At 39.6% G+C, this 22,531-nt stretch overlaps 1 protein-coding gene across 3 annotated transcripts in view; it reads left to right on the forward strand.

Moving 5' to 3' along the window:
* The window catches only part of STAT1 (signal transducer and activator of transcription 1), a 44,658-nt gene that overhangs the window by 16,929 nt on the left and 5,198 nt on the right, over positions 1 to 22,531 (forward strand). For all 3 annotated transcript variants that reach the window (XM_067549004.1, XM_067549005.1, XM_067549006.1), the window contains 17 exons: positions 192 to 270; positions 2,123 to 2,214; positions 2,906 to 3,057; positions 4,571 to 4,729; positions 5,996 to 6,088; positions 7,504 to 7,563; positions 8,948 to 8,977; positions 9,068 to 9,161; positions 10,225 to 10,266; positions 11,344 to 11,427; positions 12,699 to 12,797; positions 13,432 to 13,567; positions 16,221 to 16,276; positions 17,179 to 17,273; positions 20,093 to 20,232; positions 21,496 to 21,681; positions 22,403 to 22,478. In XM_067549004.1, the coding sequence (XP_067405105.1) occupies positions 192 to 270; positions 2,123 to 2,214; positions 2,906 to 3,057; positions 4,571 to 4,729; positions 5,996 to 6,088; positions 7,504 to 7,563; positions 8,948 to 8,977; positions 9,068 to 9,161; positions 10,225 to 10,266; positions 11,344 to 11,427; positions 12,699 to 12,797; positions 13,432 to 13,567; positions 16,221 to 16,276; positions 17,179 to 17,273; positions 20,093 to 20,232; positions 21,496 to 21,681; positions 22,403 to 22,478 (1,673 nt within the window). The remainder of the gene's footprint in view (positions 1 to 191; positions 271 to 2,122; positions 2,215 to 2,905; positions 3,058 to 4,570; positions 4,730 to 5,995; positions 6,089 to 7,503; positions 7,564 to 8,947; positions 8,978 to 9,067; positions 9,162 to 10,224; positions 10,267 to 11,343; positions 11,428 to 12,698; positions 12,798 to 13,431; positions 13,568 to 16,220; positions 16,277 to 17,178; positions 17,274 to 20,092; positions 20,233 to 21,495; positions 21,682 to 22,402; positions 22,479 to 22,531) is intronic.

Below are 22,531 nucleotides of genomic sequence, written 5' to 3' on the forward strand. Positions count from 1 at the left end.
TCAGAATTTAGTCCCATTTTGTTTCAAGTGCACTTTCCGTTGTCAGAGAAGACAGATTAGTTTAGGGATTTTCCTTGATACCTTTTTTTTGCTATCTCTAAGTGGCAATCATGTTGTACCAGATAATCAGTAAAAATCTCAGTTGACTGTCTGTTTGAGTAACTGTGTCTGACAATGTTGATGCTTTGTAGGAAGTAGAACAAGACATCAAGATTCTAGAGGATGTTCAAGATGAATATGACTTTAAATGCAAAACCTTACAGAACAGAGGTAAGATTCATCCATAGCAAATCTTAAGTACAATACAGAAAAAAAAATTCCATTAGATTGTACCAGAAATCAGGATTTAGAGACAGAGCCAAATTCAGAGATGATGCAAATGATTGTGTAATTTTACTTGTTCTGCCTTCTTATGTTTTGAAAATTCATTCCGAACTCATGAAAATATTTCATTTCACAGTGTCCAATTATGTAAAGTTGGAAAGCCTATTTGTTAATACCAGCCTAAATGTTCTTTTGCCTTTTGCATTGTTACTAGACATACTGACTCCAAAGCTCCATGAATTTTGAGACAGTTCAGCTCTAGAACAAACCTTTGGAGCTTGGGTCTCCCTGCTATTGTGTATTCGCTACATACATAAGTATTTTTATTACAAAATTACCTTATTATCTGAAATGTAGATACACCTCTAATATACATAGAATCACTTAAATTGAGATTGTGTATTCATTATATAGATCCCTGTTTTCAGACACTTACTAGATTTGAGATAAAAATTCTTTATTGGCTGAAACTTGACTTATCTGGTTTCTGCTAAGGAGTTTCTCCCTAACTTCTTAAACTTTGGAGAAAGTATGGATTTCCATTTTTGAGTTAGAGGAGCACTTTCTTTTCTCCCTGTCTCCCCCACGCAAAAGGCCCTGATCCTGTACCACTTAAGTTAATAGGAATTTTGCCATTAACTTCAGGTCAGTAGGATTGGGACCAGAGTGATTAAAGTTTTTTGGTTCCGTTCTTGAAGCATTCTAAAAAGGCTTCATTTTCAAAACCAAATTTGGAAAGTGACTAGCCCTTAATGAGGAGCTGTCGTTTTGCAAGTTTTGGAAACAGTTGGCTTCTAAACAACAAAGTTACAGTTTAGCAAAATGATACAATGTAACTTATTTAGTGTTAGCAAATACAAAGAGTGTTGAACTGAAGATGAGAGCCATCCAGAAAGAATTGCATGCTGCTATCTCTTTTAATTAACTTTCAATATCAAAGAGGGTGAAATGCTTCATTATGTCAGTGGCTCAACCTTTCCAGACTACTGTACCCCTATCAGGAGTCTAATTTGTCTGTGTACCCCAGGTTTCATCTCACTTAAAAACTACATGCTTACAAAATCAGATATAAAAATACAGACGTGTCAAAGCACACTATTGCTGAAAAATTGCTTACTTTCCCATTTTTATCATATAATTATAAAATAAATCAATTGGAATATAAATGTACTTACATTTTAGTGTATTCTATATAAAGCAGTATAAACAGGTCATTGTCTGTATGAAATTTTAGTTTGTACTGACTTTGCTATGCTTTTTATGTAGCCTGTTGTAGAACTAGGCAAATATCTAGATGAGTACCCCCTGGAAGACCTCTGCATGTACCCCTGGTTGAGAACCATTGCATTATGTGACTTGACTGGTTGTACTGGCATGAGTAAGGGATGTAGGACCAGGCTTGTTCAAAAGTAGAGCAGGGGGAACATTTCTAAGTATTAAACAGCACAGTGTAATCTGGACACGGGCCAGCTGAGTCATTTTGGTGATGCCCTTGTTTAAATCCCCCATGAAACCTGGGTGTGAAGATAATTAAGAACAATAGTGCTTTTAAATTAATCTTTTTGAGCAGAAGAAAGGATGTGGTTTTCCCCTTCTTGAAATCTGTGAGCAATTCCCAAGAAGCCAAACGAGAAAAGATAATGCCAGGCTTTTCCCTCCAGCTGCTAGGCTCCCTAGCACTTTGTATGGACTGTGCTGCTATCAGCTTCTGCAGATTTCTGAATGTCTAAGTGAAAGTAAAAACCATTCCCCCCCCCCCCAAGTATTTCTCCTTCTATTGTTTGACTTTATTTTACAGAAAATGAGCCCAATGGAGTGGCACAGGATGAATACAAGAAAGAACAGCTGGTCCTTCAGAAGATGTTTCTAACACTTGACCTTAAGCGAAAGGTGATGCTCCAAAATATTTCAATTTGAAAATATATACATTTGGTCTCTTTGGCTTGGCTTATCATAGGACATAAAATAAACCATAGTTTTAAACAAAGAAGCAGCTTGATTGTTAACACCAGTCTAAATATTATTTTGCTCTTTGCATCGTTATTAAAAGTCCAAACCTTTTAAAGCAGTAGCATTGCTGATATTTTGGGATTTTTCTTACTAAAACAGCCTTTTCATTTTGAACACTTATTTAAACAGCTAAAGCTGGTGCAATAACAGGAAAGGAAATGTGTCATATCTCATTAGTCATCCTTGAAATGGTTGCTTTGTTTTTGTTCATTTAAACCCTTCTTAAATAGTCCTATATGTCTTGTAATACTGAGAGCCCCAATTCTGCAAGGAGTGCTGTGTGGGCACCGGAGTCCATTTGCATAGCTGTCATTGCAGAATTGGAGACCCAAGGTTAGTTGCTTGGGAGAAGTCAGTGGGGTTAGTAGAGCTTTGTCTCTTTTCTTTCTGAAGCAAATACTCTGCTGGTTGAGGAAAAAAGAGCAGCTTTCCTAGTTCATGTTAGTGTAGATTTTCTATTATTCAGAGTTCCTTGCAAAGTTTTGTGAGATGCAGCATTAATTGATAAAGCTAATAATTAAATGTACTTAACATATAACAATTAAACAGAGGAATCTGATATTCCCTTTAGGAAGTGGTGGCCAAAATAATAAATCTGTTGAATATATCAGAGCACACACAAAGTGCTTTGATTAACGAAGAGCTTGTTGAGTGGAAGCATAGACAACAAATCGCTTGTATTGGTGGTCCACCCAATGCCTGCCTTGACCAACTACAAAACTGGTAAGTCTCTATATCACAGCTGAACTGACCGCAAGGGAATTGAAACATGCCACAAAGGGAAGTCTGATAAGCAGATGTATTTGAAAATGGTCATGCTTACAGAGATTGACAATGAGCCAAAATATTCTATTTACTGTTATTAAAATTGTAATTTTTTTATCCATAAGAGAACCAACAAGCATATTTTACTGTGCTCCTGAAAGTTATATAATATTGTGTTGGAATCATTCTTTCCAAGGAAGTCTGAAGAAAACATTGACTGCCTTTCTTGTAAAGCTTTCTGTACATGAAATACAGTTTGCCTTTAAGTCCCATAGGCCGAATTGAGTCATGATGTTAATGTTGAAGTCCTCTGGGAAGTATTTGTTCCAGTAAATGTAGTAAATTGACACTTCATTTCCCCACCAAGAACACATTACTGCAGAACCCCGTTTATCCGATCTGGCCCTGGTCACAATTATCAAAAATTCAGATAATCCAGTGAATGGGAAAGTGCAAGGCTGCAGCACTATCTAGTGGCCACAGGAGAGATCGCCCACTTCTGAACCTGTGCATGCTGGTTGTTCAGTTGATATGGAGAGCCAGATAATTCGAGCCCTGCAAATCCACTTTATATCCATGGACCATTGTTTGCAGATGGTGGATCCTACGTGGATCTCAAAGGCGGGGAAGCAGCTGTCTGCAGCTCATAGCCTTTAATGCTGCTTCCTTGCCTTTGAGATCCGGGGGTGGGGGCCACCCATCAGCTGTAGGTGCCTGTGGGTGTGGCTGACCTAGAAGACACAGACTGCAGATGGTGGGTCAGATATCAATTGATTCTGGTGGATGCAGATCAGGTGCAGATCCACATTCTTGTATTTGCGCAGGGCTCTACAGATAATGGAGGGTCGGATAAACGGGATTCTACTGTAATTTCTGGTGTAAGATGATGCAAGTTCCATTGAATTTGCCACCATCAGAATGCTCTCTAGAATAGGGAATGAGGGCTCTAGTTTGGGGGAAATATAGTTTTCTTTATTAAATATTATATAAACAGCCTCATATGTCATGTTACCATTAAGATTGCTTAAATATTGTTTCCTGTGCTGCAGAGCTAATGCACTGTAGAGAGGATAGAAATCTCCATTATGGAACCAAATGCAGTACAGCAATTTATTTAAGCAACCTTATTGAATGCATTGTCTCCAATATACGAAACATGTCTTCCAAGAAACAGATGCCAGTAACTTGAAGAAATGCTTCTATGCCTTATTATTTTAAATACGTCACAGTACTTACATGGGAAGGAGAGGTGAAGAGAGCAGATTCTGGAGATTTAAATATTTACCTGCACTAACAAAACATCCTTGCCAAACCTACATCATCATCATGCCTTTTTTTCCATTGAGACAAGCTCATAAGTTCCTGTGGACTGTGAATCTTAGACACACACTAATGGGAGACTTGGTTAGCGTCTAGGCACTACTATAATACCAGTATTTGGTGGTAGTAATAAATTGACGTGTCATTGCAGGTTCACTGTTGTTGCCGAGAGTCTTCAGCAAGTTCGTCAGCAGCTTAAAAAGCTTGAGGAACTGGAGCAGAAATTTACATATGACCCAGATCCCATCACAAAAAACAAACAAGTCCTGCAGGACCGGACATGCAATCTTTTCAAACAACTCATTCAGAGGTAAAGGATGCAGATTTTTTTTGTCTGCCTATGTGAATGGATGGCAGACTCTCCCCACCCAACATGTCATACAGGGGTTAGTGCCCTACCTGATGTTTTCTTTTACTTTTCACACAAAACAAATAAACTGAGCTGGCTGCTAGTAGGATTTCCCCTGATCCTACACCCTTAAGTCAATGGGAGCTCTGCCTTTGTCTTCAGTGCATGTAGAATCAGACCGTAGCCCTTTACTCCATTTCTTGTTTTAGGCTCTAGTCCTGCAAGCTGCTTCATGTGGGTGCAGGCTGGGGTCTACCCACACAGGGACACATGCAAGATGGAGACCTTGGAAACTGTCCACCTCTTATCCTCTTGTGTGTTAATCAGGATGAGTCAGAATAGCCCTGCAGCTCCATGCAGTTATTTGTATTCCAGTAGTAATTAGAGGCCCCATCCAAGATCAGGGTCCCACCGTAAAAACACATAACACAGGGTTACTGCCCTGAAGTAGTTATAGTCTAAACAGATAAGACAGATGAAGGGTGGAAGGAGAAGAAGCCAAGAAGTGATTTGTCCAGGGTCGTACAGCAGGTTACTGTCTGAGCTGGGGAAAGAACCCCCAGTTCCTGAATCCCATTCAAGCGCCCTAGCTAACCCACAGGTGAAAGGCACAGAAATCAGCTCCTGCTCCATTAGAAACAATTCAAATGGAAAAGGTATAAAGGTATAAATGGCTAAATCTTACCGTTTTCCTTAGTCATGTGCACAGCGTGCTTGTGTGAGTAGGATGAGGAACACTGTCCTAAAACCTGACATCCTGTCACAGTATGAACACTAAGAATTTAGTAATCCACAGTGCTACTGATACAATGTAAAGTAACGAAATGACCCATCTCACATATGATTGTATCAGTTCTGTCCTTACATGCTGTTTGATTTTGAAAACTGTATGCAGTAGCCTTCTTTTCTTCTAACTGTTAATTTTATTTTTTGTGCTCTTTAAAAACAAAAACAAAACAAAAAAAACCCTGATGAAATAAATGTTTATATTATTGGAGTTCTCTCTAAGTTACAATCACTTTAGTATGAATAGATTCTAAGGATTTAGTATCTGAATAAATAGGTAGTGAAAGTGAACACAATACCAATTTATTGTGGATAACTGTCAAAAATACTATAGTAAATAAATTAGACTCTTTAATCTGTTTTGTGCTGAAAATGTCATCAGTTTTTAACAGTATTGTACTGATGTAGATCAAAATGTCCATGATTTTGTCCCCCCTGAAGTTCTTTTGTGGTGGAAAGACAGCCTTGCATGCCAACTCATCCTCAGAGGCCATTGGTCCTGAAGACTGGAGTGCAGTTCACAGTAAAACTGAGGTAATTTTTCTTTGTGGTAAGCCTACCACTTCATTGACTTCCTGTAGCTGAAAGGGTTGCAAAACCTTACATCTGGCTAAGTGACCAGAAACAAGATACACTGAGTGCTCTGTGACCGAGAAAGTGTTCTTTCTGCCGGGGTTTACCTGGGCCCTGTTTTTCTTCCTCCCACAACACATCCCTCTTCCCACTCATGGCTCCACATTCTCGGGCTGAGGAGAACTGACCAGGATTCTGTTAGGAAGCCTCTGACTTTACTCCTTTGGTCAGAGGCTTGATATTGAGTGACACAGTCCTACCTCCCTAGCCAGAAGTGAATTGAAGGAGTACAGTGTAAACCCTTCAGGCCACTTTGATGTGAAGAGGGATGACCAGCATTAGCAGACTACCCATGGCTGTATTCACACTCTGATTGCTCAGATGCAGTGTCTTGGGAAGTAAAAAAAGCCTGTCCTTTTCCCTTGTGCGATAGCCATTTTATACCATATTTAATGATAGTTCCTTGACTAGAACTGTAGTTGATTTGCCAATATCTCCTCACCATTTCAGAAGCTCCCTTATTTTGCACAGGTGTCAGCTAACTTTCTTTGCTTATATTTCTTGGAATTCTTTGCATATAAGTGGTAAGGAAAATACCATCCCGAACAGGTGACAGTCTGTTCACTTCCAGGCATAGCCTTCAAAATTCCTGTCTTCTGCATAGTTTTGTAGTTCTCAGTAATACTGGTCTCCCTGTAAGACACTGCTACAGTTATGATTAGCACAGGAGCTCACACCAGATGTCCCTTGATTATAAAAGAGACTGGGGTGGCTGGTGGGGTGTCTTCCATAAGTGCCATAGACTATTGATTGTCCCCCCATACCTGGTCTGAAATAGTGTGGATTTCTCTCTCCAGGGCATGCTACAGGGACCACTTGTTTCACTTTTACCTTTGAATAGGGTTAGGTGGATTGAAGTGTAGACCAGTGTATGCGGTGTTAGCATTTAATTATGAGCTGCAGCTTCAGAAAAATGGGGTGAACTAACTGCATTGCATATTTGGTTTGGTAATTGCAAATAAATGGTAGGGCACTCAGAGCCCGTGGACACGCACTGTTTATTATTCCAAATGAAAAGAAAATGAATATATAAATATGTCAAGAATGACTTCTAAGTGGGCAGTATTCAGTTGGTCAAAAGGGACTAGTTATGCTCTCAGTGAAGTCTATGGCAAAATGTTTGTTGATTTAAATGCAGACATTATTGGATCCAAAAAATGGAAAGTAATTTCAGGTGGGGAAGTCGAAAGCAGGGTGGAAATTTCATGCTGACTCATTGATTTTTAAAAGGGATATCAAAATAAAAGAGGAGCCATGTTTCTCAGAGCAGTAAAGCCAGTGCATATGCAGTCATCTGTACTTATTTCTCTTTCCAGATTGCTGGTGAAGCTGCAGGAACTGAATTATAATTTAAAAGTGAAAGTCTTATTTGATAAGTATGCTGCATCTTTTTTCATATCCTGTTATAAAGTTATGATAATCATCCCCAGTAAAAGGAGCATGAGATAGACACACGTAATGCCAGAGTAGGGTTTGGGCCGTCTTGTACCAGCTACCACAGGAGCCATTTCCCCTACTTAACTATAATTCTGTTTCCTTGCTAGGTGCAAGAGAACCGTTCCTGATGTCCTCTTGCAGCACACAGGGAAGGATGTAGACTCAGTCCTGCAGTGAGTTCCATATAGGTCCCACTCATGCAGAACTCATTGTAGGACTGGAGTCCTATTTCCCAAGGTCACTCACTGGGCAGGTGAATTATGGACACCATTCTGTGTGCGGGCGCATCCCCCATTAGTCACATCTGAGAGCAGAATTTGACCCTATGCTGTTTTCACTCACGGAAAGCTTTAATTATCTGGAAGGCATTCCACGCTGGGGACTGTGAGACAAGTGACAAGATTTAACTTTTAAGACAAAACCAGTTTTGAGTTATCCACATGCAGAACGAGCCTCCTAAGACAGGCATCTGAGAAATGTCTTAACTGGAAAAAAAACAAAAACAAAAACAAAAAAAAAACCACAAAAAACCCCAACTCTGCTAATTCATACTCCAGTCAGAAAACTCCAAATAGACCGTTACCAAGCTTTTTAAGCAAAAATGAGCTATCAGCCAACAATATCCTTGAGATAATTCAACACTATTGCCAACCCCACGCATCCAAAATCAGGCCTCCAGAAATCATGGTTGGCTTAAAAATCATGATATTTTAAAAATAATAAATTATGGGTTCTTTTTATTTACCGTCTGTTCTTTAATCTGCAGTCAGGCTTTTCTCCACAAACACTACAAGGATTAGAAACGTACTTTAAAAAAACAAAACCAACTGAGATTCTCGTATAATCAGTTGACTCCAGGATCTGGGGCTTAACACCAAATATCACAAGATTCATGATAAAATCATGAACACTGGCAACACTGGTTCAAGTTAAAGGGTAGCTCTTTGTGCTTGAAAATAGGAGGGTTAGAATGAAAGTAGCTTATCAACTCTTAGCTTTTGCAATAGAATAGCAAAGTTATAAACAGTGTAGTAAAATGAAGAGCTGTCTTTCATTATAAATTCACTTTGGAAAAAATCTAAACTTTAGGGAAAAATATCCAGTGTCATGTGAAATACATTTAATCTAGTGTACGCTTTGCTTTTTTGATTACTAGAGCTGATCAAAAAGTTCTGAAAATGTCACTGAATTTTTTGCACAAATATTAATTTTTTTCACAAGTATTTTTACCAATTTTCTACTAGCTCTGTCAATTGCAAATCAAAGTATTCTGTGTGGAGGGTTTTCTTTTGGAACTTACAAAGATCTGAATCTCCTTTTCAGGGACGTGAATGAGAAGAACACAGTAAAAGGGTATGTTGCACCTGCACTCTCCCCAATATTTTGCCACTTTTTTTTTTTTTTTAATTAAAGTCTTATAACTCTCCCCCTCTCTTTGCATAGGTTCAGAAAATTTAACATTCTGGGAACAAATACAAAAGTAATGAACATGGAGGAATCTACGAATGGAAGTCTAGCAGCAGAGTTCAGGCACCTGGTGGGTACACTTTGCTCGCTTTCCCACGCCTACTGACATTTTTAGATCACTTTCTCATATATCTTAAATCATGGTTTGCAGAAAGAATTTCTTTAAGTACTGACCCTATGCTACTTTAAAGTGCCACTGCTTTCTACCCTAATGATACCAAGTAGCCAATTGTCTCCGACATACGGTGTTATGCCACTGACTTCAGTGAAAGCAAGATTGGGTCCTAGGAGAGCCGGAGTCTGTTACTACACTGGAAAGTTTTTACTGTTCAGTGGCCTGGAACAAACGTTTCTTGATGAATTGTAGAGAAGGTATCAATTTCTGTGAGGAAGAGAAGAAAGGAGGAAGCCTGCAGCAGTAGAGGTTCTGAGCTAAGTAGGAGAGAGTTACTGGAAAAGATTCTGCAGCAGACCATGAGTCAGGAGGTTCTGATGGAGTAGGGAAGAAAGGTTAGAACCGAATTGTCTAGGGAAGAGGGCTGTTGGACAACAACAGCTCCACAAATTTAGCAGACTAAATAATCTCATTGCCATGCTAGATTAGGAAGGGTAGCCAGTGTCCGTCCTAACTGGAGAGGAATAAATCAACACTCTAATATTGGGATTCTTTTCCCCCCGTGTGCCTAGACCTATATATAGGACACTAACAATGGTACAGTCTGCTGATAATTCTCCTGGACCAATTTAGGGTGGACACTCATTGATCATAATCCATCATTCAGTCTATCCCACCCTCCTCAATAACTGTTGCTGTGCCTTTATGAAAGGCCTCTTATACACAATCATTGCAGCATGATAAAAAGGTATTAATTCAGGCTGCAACATCTGTTTTCACAATAGACTGCTTTATAAAGGGACAGCAGTTATGCACTGTATCTACAGTCAAATCCCCTGGTTCCCACATTTGGGAGCTAAATAGGATCAGACACTAATGCAGCGGATTCATGGTCAGTTATGCAGAAGGGACCATGCAAATGCTACTTTATGTAAATACTCACATCTTTTACTTGTAATGCAATCACTTTTTCAGTCAGGACCATCATTTATTTTGGGGATGTTTTTCTTGTTTGCAGCAATTAAAGGAACAAAAAAATACAGGAAGCAGAACTAACGAGGTAAGAAGCACCAATTTCTCTTCCCCCCCCACCTTTTGGTTCAGTTTTTGATTAATATTAATATGACTACTAAATGCCTCATAATGGGCCAAACTGCCCAATCCCATGGAAAATTCTGAAGAGGAAAATGGTCAGGGCAGGATAGGAATGTATCATCTCATGGAAAGCAAGCCCTAGAATGACAGACGCAGGAGCTGTCCTATATGGACGTTCCCAGCTTGACGCTGTTCCTTTGTGCTTCCCTTCCCCCCGGGAAGTATGGCTCTAACAAGAATTTTTGCCAATGGCAGAATTTCCCTGGGACTGCTCAGTAGCAGCCATGGAGGGGATTCAGATGGAGTTCCTGCTGAAGTGTCCATGTGCTCTCTAGGGAACTATGCTATGTACCACAGCCAGTGCCCTGGCTGTTATCCGTTCCAAGTCTTAGGGAAGGAGCATCTATAAGGGTACAGGTGAGGTGAAGGTTCCCACTGCCTGCACAGAGTGAAGTTTGCCATGGCAAGTGCCCTCCATATACCTCTGCAGCAGAGACACTTCACCCAATGTTTGGCAATTGCAGTTGACCATTGGAGCAGATTCAAAGAAGTTTCAGATAACAAGGTACAAGTGAGCGTTTTGGTTTTCCATAGAGTCCAAAGCTGTATGATATTACCCAGAGTTATCCTGTGGTATAAACCCCAAACTGCCACTCGTGCTCCATTTTCTTTGCATTTCTAAACAAGTTAGAAACAAAAAGAAAAAATGGGGGGAGGCTCATTCTGTCTAAGCCAGGAGACCATTGAAGATGGACGTAGTAACTGCTCCCTTCCCTGCCTAATGAAACTTGTTCTGATCCCTAGAAGCATTTAATATGAATATTCGAAAAATAGCTTGCTTTTACCTTAACCAGTGAATGCTACATGGTGTGTTATTTGGACCGACAGTAACTTCATAGCTTACCCAGTGCTGGGGGAATAAAAGGGACCTTACTAACTTGGTTCCTGTACAGTATCAAGCCTAACAGCCTAAAATGTCTTATTTACAGTGTTTTAAGGATTTGAGCTTAATCATTTACTTTCCTGTGATTGTTTTTTAAAGGGTCCTCTCATTGTAACAGAAGAGCTTCATTCCCTCAGCTTTGAAACTCAGCTGTGCCAGCCAGGGCTGGTAGTAGATCTAGAGGTAAGGTTACTACTTAGATTAGATAGGAGTGGAATTAATTCAGAGTAATTTTAGTCATACAGAGCTACTAAATAATTTAAGGAGAGTAGAGCCCCTATTTTATGAACTAATTGGGGTGCTTTGAGTTCAATTTTTATGAACATCTCAGAATTACAGTAGCTATGGTGCATAAGATGCAGCATGATCCAGCGTATCACTTTTTTCTTGTCCTTCAAACCAGTGCAAAGGAATTTTCAGTGCACTGAAGACAGCTACATTTTCTTCATCAACATCACTTTTGTTGTGATTTATTTTTTTCCCCCCAAGAGAGAAAAATAGTTTGTAAAAGGGATATTCATAAAATTAAGGTTCTACCGTATTAGAATTTTCAGCATTTTTTCCACTTCCAGTGTTGTTTTCAGATACATTGATGACACTTAGCAGCATCACCGCAAATAGTGACAGCACCTTTGCATTTTGGTTCTTTCAAATCTCAGCACGTAAGTAAGGCTGGGTCTGGTTTTAAAACCTCACAGAGAACGCTTGGTGCCGCAAGAAGTAGTACCTGCAGTTCTTTGGGTAGCACTCTTCCCTTCATGTCAGAACTGAGCCAATGCCCCAGCCTACCATTAGAAGACCATGCTGCTGCTTGAGGTGCCAACTTTTGAATGAGATGTAAAACCAGTATCTTGATTGAAGGGATGCCTACCAATTTCAGCACTCCACCACTCCCAAAAAACCCAACTCTCCCTCCCCTCCATATGCAAGCCTAGAAAACTTCAACACAAACGGTTTGGTAAGTTATGATCATGTGAAAATAGGGAATGATGATGGAAACTGTTATTAAGCTTAATTAGAGCAGTCTCTACCAGCACTTACGACAGCCCTTCACTAGTGAGTTTTTGACATGTTTTGTGCGTTTCCCATATATGGCAGGATTTCGAAGGATGCAGCTGATTTTTTAGCATGACTTTTGAGGTCTAAATACCATTGTTAACCTTAAGTATTTTACATTAGCCCTGTCTAAGGTGTACCTGCTACAGGCCCTGTCAGCAATGGTGGATTCACGGGCCTATAGGCACTCGTAATACAGCAGTTTTTCATAACACCACTTCAACTATTGAATTCTGAGCGATATTGTGTACGGACATAACCCCTGTTCAGCACAGACTGATAATGTATTGTATATGAAAAATTATAGTACATATACCTAAATCAATTTCGATGTAATAAAGTATATATAGTAGTATAACTATATCCCAGATAATTCCAAAAATCTCTCTCCTTTATAGACCACATCTCTTCCCATTGTTGTGATCTCAAATGTGAGCCAGCTTCCAAGTGGATGGGCTTCCATTTTGTGGTACAACATGCTGACCACTGAACCCAAGGTATTTGCAAAATACTTACTTCTTTGTATTGTTTAAGTAAAAGATAGAGACTCTTAATGTCCTATCTAAGTCAGTATCTAAAACTACTAAGTAATTTACAAGGGAGATTTGGATTGTCTTTCCATGTTAATTGATAATATTTGACATAATTAATTCTTCCATCTTTATTCTGAAATTCAGTTCTTATTGGACCTAGGATTGGTTTTTTTGTTGTTTTTGTTTGTTTGGTGTTTTGTTTCTTCTTTTTTAAAAACAAACCTAACTATTTGTAGTTTCCTTTATCATGTTTTATACACCTATTTTCAGATGTTTATTTGGTTTCTCCCAGTGTACTGTATATATTCAGTAAATAAATCCATTCCTCTTCAGTAACATGAATGGTTTGTTGGGTAAGATTTAACACAGCCAGAAGTGCCATAGCTTGCTTTTTTCTCGGAGAATGAGAGTCCATCAGTATTGTTACTGCTTCTCCATGGCTAACGAGACCTTCCATCTAGGTCCAAGTCCTCATTTATCATCAAACTTCACCATATCTTAAGCAAACTCACAATTACTCTTTGCAGCTTTTTTTCACTTTTGCTCATGCTAAGTTTCACATGTGTTTAAGATTGTGGACATGATGTTTTCTCTCTAGAACTTGTCCTTCTTTCTGAATCCACCTTGTGCAAGATGGTCACAGCTTTCTGAAGTGCTGAGTTGGCAGTTCTCTTCTGTAACTAAAAGGGGACTTCATGCAGATCAGTTGAGCATGCTGGGGGAGAAACTTCTTGGTATGATCCTATTGCAACATTTCCTATATCTACAAGTCCTTTTATGTTCCTTCTTCTTGGTTATATTAAGTAAGCAGATGGCCTGTTTGACTGTTATGGAAAAATGACTTATTGCTAGACAAAAATGGAATGAACTTTTCCATAGAAAAACATGAAAAGCTTGTCTCCCTCCTGCCTTTTTTTTTTTTAAAGTCAGATTTTGAAATTTGAAATGTTTTTTGACCAGCTGTGCTCTCTACCATGTTGGATCTCTTTTTTTGTTGCAGTTATCTACCATTGTTACTTTACATTCAGAGACATTTTTATTTTACACTATTTTATAATGGATTTTTTTTTATAGTTGTACTATGTAGTCCAATACCATTTTCAACTATTAGTGTTCAGAATTCTGTAACGCAGAGAATGGTTGTATTGTGGTCACACAGTGTTATGACATTGAAGACATTTCCCATTTCTCTACCTGAGTAGTTTGTATAGATTAAAGGGTTAGATCCTGTAACTAACTAACTAACTAACTAACTCTCTCTCTCTCTCTCTCTCTCTCTCTCTCACACACTCTCACACACACACACACACACACACTGCATTGGAATATTGCTTCAAGAAATGGGTCATTTATCCCAGGTAACTGTAATTTTTGTCAGGAATTTTCATATTACATTTGGCCATAGACCACGATCTGCTATATACAGTCTTGACTCAGTGCATAAAAAGCACGGCTAGACAAAGAGACCTGTGATAGCATTAAAGGGATGTGTCAAGTTAAAAATCTCCTGCCCTTCTGTCCATGTCCTTAACTAAACCCTAATTCATCCTTCACTTTGTGTGTATTCCCATTTGAACAACGCAATGATGTGTCAGTTTCCTGCCTAGTTCTCAGACACACTGACTAATACAATGCTGTAGTGTTTGTATAACAATCTGGAAGGATAGATTTCATTTAAAAAGCAAAACTTTTTATTGTTAATTCCCGGAAACATTTCCATTTAAAAACTAAATTGGAAATCCTAGTTGTCCTGTATTTTATAAAGCATTTTTTCTAGCTCTTGCAAGTGTCAAGATATCCGATCTTTAAAAAGTTTGTCAGCCTTCATTAATGTAATTTACCATTGTTAGTTTAGATCACTTTTCTATGTGTTTTAAAGTTTGGTAATATTTAACAAAGGCAGAATATATTCATCATAAAAAATAAAGGTTTCCTGCTGTTAGATAAAGAGATATTGACCATTGATTTGTCTCTGTTTGCTATTTTACAACTTGAGAAATTCCCAAAATGTGATACCTATTTACAAACTTAAGTGGAGGTTATCTTCCATCTTATCATTACATTACATTTTAGTTATAATACCATATCTCAGTACTGGAAAGATTGATGGGAGAAACCCCTTTAACTGCAATAAATTCAAGACTCCCTTCTGCGCTGTATGTAATTCAGTAGGATATGGAGTCCAGCTGACCGTACCCGTTCTTCCAGATATGAAGGTGTGCATAGTCTGTGCTGCGATACTATGAATGGTGTTGGGAACTGAGATTCTCATTCTAGGTGGACACAGGGAAAAAAAAATATTTCCCCTGTGCCTGGAATTTGTAGTCTGATTGATTGATTAATATTGGGAGGAAGAGAAGGATATTGGATGGAGTCATAGTTGGAAAGGTTTGCAGTTGACAAAGCCAGAATGTACAGTTTCCTCTGAGATTCTGGGGTCTCATGACCCATAGTTGAAAGTCAGGTTGTGAATGATAGTGGGAATACTTAATAGTTGATAGCAATTAACAACCGCATCTTCGTCTTCTGTGAGCGCAAGTACAAATGTACGCTACTTTCCTAGTGATGATGAGAGGTTGGTGCCACTGATGTAGTTGAACTTAGGTCCAGAGAGCAACAGTGGCATGTTCTTAGGCCATAGCACAGGCAACTGGGCAAATTTCCTTTAAGGGAAAAGCTACAGCCATTTCATCAAAACAGCAAACACACACACTCCCACTCTCTTGGATTCTAATAGGAGAGAGAGTGATTTTTTGGTTAAGGGTAGGGTTGGAAGACTGGGGATATGAGATTTATTCTTGGCCATGGTGCAAACTTCCTGTGTGACCTTTGGCAAGTCACCAACACTGAAATGAGAATACGACTTGATCTCACAGGATGTTGCAATGATAAATAAGTTAATGGGCCAATTTTCTCTCTTTACTCACATGGATAGTCCTTTTAAATTCAGTGTGATGGCTTCTGCCAATAAATGGAGCATGATTGGACCAAATTTCTAGAATTATTTTGAAGATGAAAATAGCTAAGTATATAACACTTTTAGATTAATCCAAATACAAAGAGACAATTCCTACTCTATTTTATTGTTAATATAAAATCTGTAGCAGAGCTCTCAGTTGCCCTTCTAGTGCCTGTCAGAACATATGTTTGTCATTCGCATACATTTGCTTCTCCAGAACACTTTCTAGAGGGGCTACTCTGCAAAACTGCATTGCAATTTCTGTACCAGCTATTCAAACAGTTAAAGCAACAGCTTCTCTTCCTCTAAACAAATACTTAGAATTTAATACGTAAATACAGATTGGTTTCACCTTCATTAAATTTTGAACCTAACTGATATTTTAAATAAACATGTTGTTTGAAACCAGTCTATTGTTTGTTGTTTAGGTTTAACAGGTGGAGGATCTCTTGATGGCCTAATTCCCTGGACAAGATTCTGCAAGGTAGGAAGAGTCTATTTAGCAATTTAGATAGTGAAGACAAATCTTTGACTCTTCTTGTTTGAGGATTTTCTAGCGTGGCGTTTTTCTACCTGGGTATTGTATTAAATACAGCTCTTTATACTTTTTTTCACTAGGCTTTTGGGAAGGCAAGTGGGGGGTGAATACTTTTGTTCAGTTATGGTTGGTTCATGTATGGGGGGTGAGTTTAGACTGCTGAGTTGTGTGCATTTTTTCAGGGGCTGGATCTTAAATTTCTGTAGAAGGCACCTACAGCATTTTACATTATGTTATATTGAAATTCATAAATCATAGATACAACCATCTACTGTTCCTGGCTTTTATTCCAGCACTCTTATTTCACCTGTTAATCATCAAATGAGGGAGCTTTAATTGCTCTTAAATAAAAAGGGTAGTCTCCAGTGGACAGGAGTTAGGTTAGGGGCAACACCCAAGGAAGAGCTCAAGTTAACTCTGCAGTGAAGTCATACCCCAATATAGATGCCTGCGGTGGCAGCAGGTCACATGCAAGGTGCTGCAGGCCAAGGTATCACCTTGCCAGCCCAAGCTTCTCTTCCTTGCATCTGTGCCACACAGACCAGCTTAGGATGGTACCAATGGATGCACCTCATCTATACACAGTATCTTTCCTCATAGCGAGTGGAGGAACTAGAGTGATCAGAGAGGAGGGAAGAGAGGAGACAGCAAAAATAAATCAAATAAAAAGAGCAGCAAAAAGGAACAAGAAAGAAAGAGGAAAAATGCAAAGAAATATAGGGGTGGAGAAGAGAGGAAGGGAGACACCACAGCTGTTTCAGGACACTGCTATAAGTAAATTCCATTGTACTCAGATTTCTTTTTGTAACAATTATTTGTGTTTTCTTCCCCGTGTACTGTAATTTCAGGAAAATATAAATGATAAAAATTTTCCCTTTTGGCTGTGGATTGAGGGCATCCTTGAACTCATTAAAAAACACCTCTTATGCCTCTGGAATGATGGGTAAGAATCTTGTATGTTGCTAATGAAGATGACTGGCTGATGGCTCAAGCCTTTAGCGCTGTTAAAATGACAGTTGTGATCAGAATAAAAATGTGAGTACGAAATAGGGTAAATGAGGTTTGTTCTGGGTGTTCATTGGAAGGAGCCAGACAGATCCTCTGCATGTTAGCTGAAGCAGTGGTAAAAGGACAGGTGTTTAATAAACAAACCCTTTGCACTGCCTTTTAATGCCAAAGGTCAGCGTTCAGATTAGTTTCAGGTTAAGTGAGATGAATGACCAGCTCTCAGCCTGCACTGCAGTGAGCTTTCAGCACATCCCAAAGCAGAACTGAATTTGCTGGCAAGAGCAGGAGTTTAGCAGGTGAAGACTGAGGTGCTGTGGGGGATACAACGTTCACCCTTATTTAAAAAGGGGCATTTGTGAGCCTCCTGTTGGCAACAGCTGGATTGACTGATTCTTTTGATACCAGTGATGGAGTCCAGCTACAGCAACTCATCTTCACTGATTAAATGTGAAAAGATTAAAATGTTCATAGTAAAGCTTTTTTCCAGATTGAAAATCAGTTCCTTTCTCATTTAATAATGATTTGGAAACCTTGGGTTTCAGTGTTGCTGACGTCACCAACATAGTACCTTTAATAATGGGCTCCAGCTGCTGCCACAAGTAGGCTCACAATGAGGTTTTAATCCTGCTTTTTAGTTGTCAGTTCAGATTTGACCTTATTTTACAATCCTGTTCACAGCTCATATGCTGAGAGGTGCTTCTGATCCTGTGAACCTTGAGTGACTTACTGCAAAAATGGCTATGCATCAAGATTGGCAATCAATAACTAATGATAACAATGACCAACTTTCTTACAGTTTTAATGACAATTTTAGGGTGTTTCTGCTGGCAAGATAATACTCCTATCCAGGGCTAATAAATATAGACCAGAAAAATTATGGATATAGACTTTGATTGAACAAGGTACTTACACATGTGAGTAAGAGAATTTCTCATGTGCTTCAAATTAAGCAAGGTACAAAAAAACCTTTATTCTCAACTGAATAGAGGATTTGCAGGCAGGTAACACAATAAAAAGCTCTTTAGAAACAAAGATAAATAGGTTTGTTACGTTAGCCACTGACTTTAAAACATTTATTGTTTTTTCTAGGAAAGCCAAATAGCTGAAAGTAAATTAAGAGGGGGTAAACCCCCCTGAGTCAGAAAGACTGCCAAACATTTTTACTGTTTTTGTGCAATATGAACACCTGTTGCATATACATGGCATCAGCATTGATCTAATAGGAATCATAATTGCCCCCAAATTGCCTTTTTCATATATCAAGCTGAAGAATGCCAAACAAAGGGTTGGGATATATAATCTTTAAGGGATCTTTTGTAGCTGTTACCTACAACATCTGAAATGTTCTTCTTTTAAATATCTCTAACTATATATTTTACCTTGTAGATGTCAACTGTTATCTTTTGGGTAGATGGTGTATTTCCTCATTTACTGGGCTTGCCAAGATACATATTTACCTAGAGTAATTGTGGTTTAATTACATAAATGATTGTTTGCATGAGGAAAGAGCACTGGTTCAGAGGACTTTTGAACCATTATCTAGGACTCCTATATAAATAAAACTGGCTTTTTAAACACTATTTTGAAGCTAAAAATGTCTTGCCTTTCCCACAAACTCTGATCTACTGGAAAAAACCTGGACAATATTGCTGGCTGAATGCATCAGAGCTACCTCATCCAGAAGCATGAAACACAAATCTATCTAATGGATAGAGGTCATTGTTTTGAGGGTACTCTGTTCCTTAGTGACCTCTTTGAGACCCTTTTGTTGTGATGAGTATTTCTGTTCAGACATCATCCACCTTTTAAGGTCTTCACCATCTTGATAGTATAATAGAGGTTACTCTCTGATTACACACTGGCCTACGCTGCACCACACAGGTAAATACAGACAACACATGCTCTCCTTACAGCCGCTTCCCTTCAAGACCATAAAAGTCATCCGAGATCCCTCTGAAGCGTCCTCTGACAACAGATTAAACCTTTCCAGATGGACCAAGCACCATAGTATCCTATGTCTGGTAGCTATGGCACACAGAGGGAGAGAAAGTTAAAGTGAGCTGCTACCAGATTGTTTCCGCATGTAAGAGAACATGGTTTAACACCCAATGAAATACTGGGGTTGAAATAACCTAGACTTAATATCTGATCTGGCAGAGGTGCACATACTGTCTGGAAAGAGAGCGCAAAACCAAAGAATACTGAGAAACCCAAACAATTGTCTGTGGTTCAGACAGGAGCACTGGATACTAAAGCAAACACAGGATGTCGAAAAGGAAAGCAGTAACAGTTTTCTTTAATGCCCGCTTAATAGTCCCCCTAAGTTAAAACTGCCAGCTAGGCCCTGGTCTTGCAAACACACACGAGTAAGTTGACTAACTTTATATTACTCGCCTGAACTCAGACACTGGTTATTTTGGATAACAAAACAATTTCTGATTTTAAAGAGTCTTGAGACAACAATGTTTTACAGCACATTAGACATAGCAAGAGAGAAAGAGCTGAATGTTGCTACTCTGGCTAGCGGCTGCTCAAAGATTACAGTGCACCCAGCATGCAGCAGTCAAACCAGCTTTTCCAATTTTTACAGGAGTGAGAGTGCATTTTAATTTGTGCATTGATGGTGGTATTATAGCTGCATAGGATGTTATAAACCAATTGGAAAATTCTGCTTTTATTTACATGAGGTAGCTCGATATGCTTTGCATGTGCTTACAGGTAAACCATGTACAATTTTTCTTTTCAACATTACAGCTGTATCATGGGCTTTATCAGTAAGGAGAGAGAACGAGCTTTGTTAAAGGACCAGATGCCAGGAACATTTTTACTGAGATTTAGTGAAAGTAGCCGAGAAGGAGCCATCACTTTTACCTGGGTAGAGGGATCTCAAAATGGTAAGTAACCCTAGAGACCAACTTGGGGTTTGACATACATTTTAAAACCACAGTTAAAAATCCTTGGAGCCCTCTGTCTCCCTTACCCAGACTGTGGCAGTACGTGAAATTAACAATCCTATCCGATAAGTGCCACCGCTAGTGTATTCAATGAACAGTCTGTTTTCATTGCTTCAGTGGGTACCGGAGCTTTTCTGGCGAGTCAGTTTGGCCCACGAAGTTGTGCAGGACAAATCCCCGATGTCCCCTGGACTATTTCCCCCACCCAGGTTCCCTCCTTCCAGAGATGCCCCTGTACATATCCCTCCCATCCCCACATCAAGGTGGGTGCCCCCTGCCGGCTCCCAGATCTCCCCTGTATCTGCCCAAGATTCCTCCTCCCCCATCCTCCCCTCTTCCCAGGCTGCCATTAGCCCCGCTCCCCAGCACCTGTCTCCAGAGAGGGGAAAAGAAGATGCCGGGGGGAATGGGCAGCTAGGACTCCTCTGCAGCCAGCTCCACTCCTTGCCTGGCTAAGCTCCTTCCTTCCCTGCTGTCCTCTACTCAGACCCAAGATGGCTGGGAGAGGCCTGGGCGTGGCAGGGATTGCCCTGACTGCAAAGGGAGAGGCTCCCTGCCTCCTCCTGCCTTTGCTGTGGGAGACAGACCACCCTCTGCTGGGAGGAGGCTGCCACTGTGCTGCTGAAGCCCAGCTGCTAACCAGCCTGGGAGACCCTGCTGACTTCTGCTGCTGAAAGCAGCTGCCTCATCCATCGTTTCTCCTTCTCTGCGACCTTCCCCCTCCCTCCTTTGCCAGTCATCCTTTGTTATCCCCTCCCCAAACTTCCAGCTTGCAGGGGGGGTCCATGCCCTGCTTGCCTCCATGGTTGTTTGGGTCAAATCAGGTAGCAGGTGATGTGATGGAAATTGAATTTTATCAGAAAAGGCTGAAAAGGGCCAGTCTTGTAAATTTCAGCACAGTTTAATTTAAATATATGATTACAGCCCATTTCCAGAGGTCAACATACATCACCCCAGTCACTCTGAGTAAAATGTGTGAAAAAAACAGTCGTTACATATTCTATCATACTTTCCTCTGCCTGGAGCTGTACTTACTTTGGAAATAAAAATAGTAACAGTGCAATTAGATTTGGCTGTCCCTCTCTAAGACTGTCCCTTCACTTGACCCTCTCTGAATACCTAAGCTCAGCTGTGTTTTTCTGTTTACTTTTAATCATGCTTTTGGCAGCATCTGTAGGATTCACATCTCTCTTTATTCACTAGAACCTCAGTTCCATTCGGTAGAACCTTATACCAAGAAGGAGCTCTCAGCTGTTACTTTCCCTGATATCATTCGCAACTACAAAGTGATGGCGGCTGAAAATATTCCTGAAAATCCACTGATATATCTGTACCCAAATATTCCCAAAGACAATGCTTTTGGGAAATACTACTCCAGACCCAAGGAGAGTAAGTTATATCAGTGTTTCATTTGCAGAAATGTTTTGTGGTGTGTGTTTGTCACTGAAATGTTGGAATACCAAGTAATATCTGTGCTGTACCATTAAATGAGGTAGTTGAACCAGAATGGCCAGTGTTTTTAAACCGTACCTGCTGAATTCTTCCCATCTAAAATGTGAGAAGTTGTTTCTTAATTGTTCAACAGGTGGAAAAAAAGTGTGGTTTTACGGGAACTGTCAATGGGAAATCTAGTCACACTGAAAAATGTGTACATGGTAGTTTCGGGCCGTACAGCTCCCCGAGTCTGCCTGCCATATTTTGTGGTTTTACAATCATATGCCTCCACCAGCAATTAGATCCATGTAGATGGACCCTGGCACTTGTGAGGAGCTGTACTGACTTCAGTGAGTAGAAGCTGCTGCCTGCATGGATCAGGGCTTGTTTTCCTTTGGTTTTTTCTCCTCCCTTTTGGTATGTGGGAAAACCTCACACAAACAGGGGGACCTGAATTAAAGTCTTCTTTAACGTACAATGGAAATCAGCTGGAAATATAAAGAATATCTCTAATTTTTCAATTATGGCAGTCTTACTTGTAACAGTAGCTGGTAAAATATTTTCAGGAAAAAAACTTAATTTTTGATACTGCTTCTTTAATTTATAGAATAGATTTTTCATAAAGTGAAAATTTGCTAAGGGTATGTATATTTTGTTTTGTTTGTGTTTTTTTTAGCCTCTGAGCCTATGGATTTAGATGGCCCCAAAGGCAATGGATACATCAAGACTGAATTAATCTCCGTATCTGAAGTGTAAGTTTGCACAGATAAGTTGGATTTCTAGAAATTGGGTAGTATTTGAAACT

The sequence above is a fragment of the Emydura macquarii genome, unplaced genomic scaffold, assembly GCF_026122565.2.
Source record: "Emydura macquarii macquarii isolate MOO-44397 ecotype Brisbane River unplaced genomic scaffold, CSIRO-AGI_Emac_v2 contig_1253, whole genome shotgun sequence".
In the NCBI taxonomy this organism is placed as follows: Eukaryota; Metazoa; Chordata; order Testudines; family Chelidae; genus Emydura; species Emydura macquarii.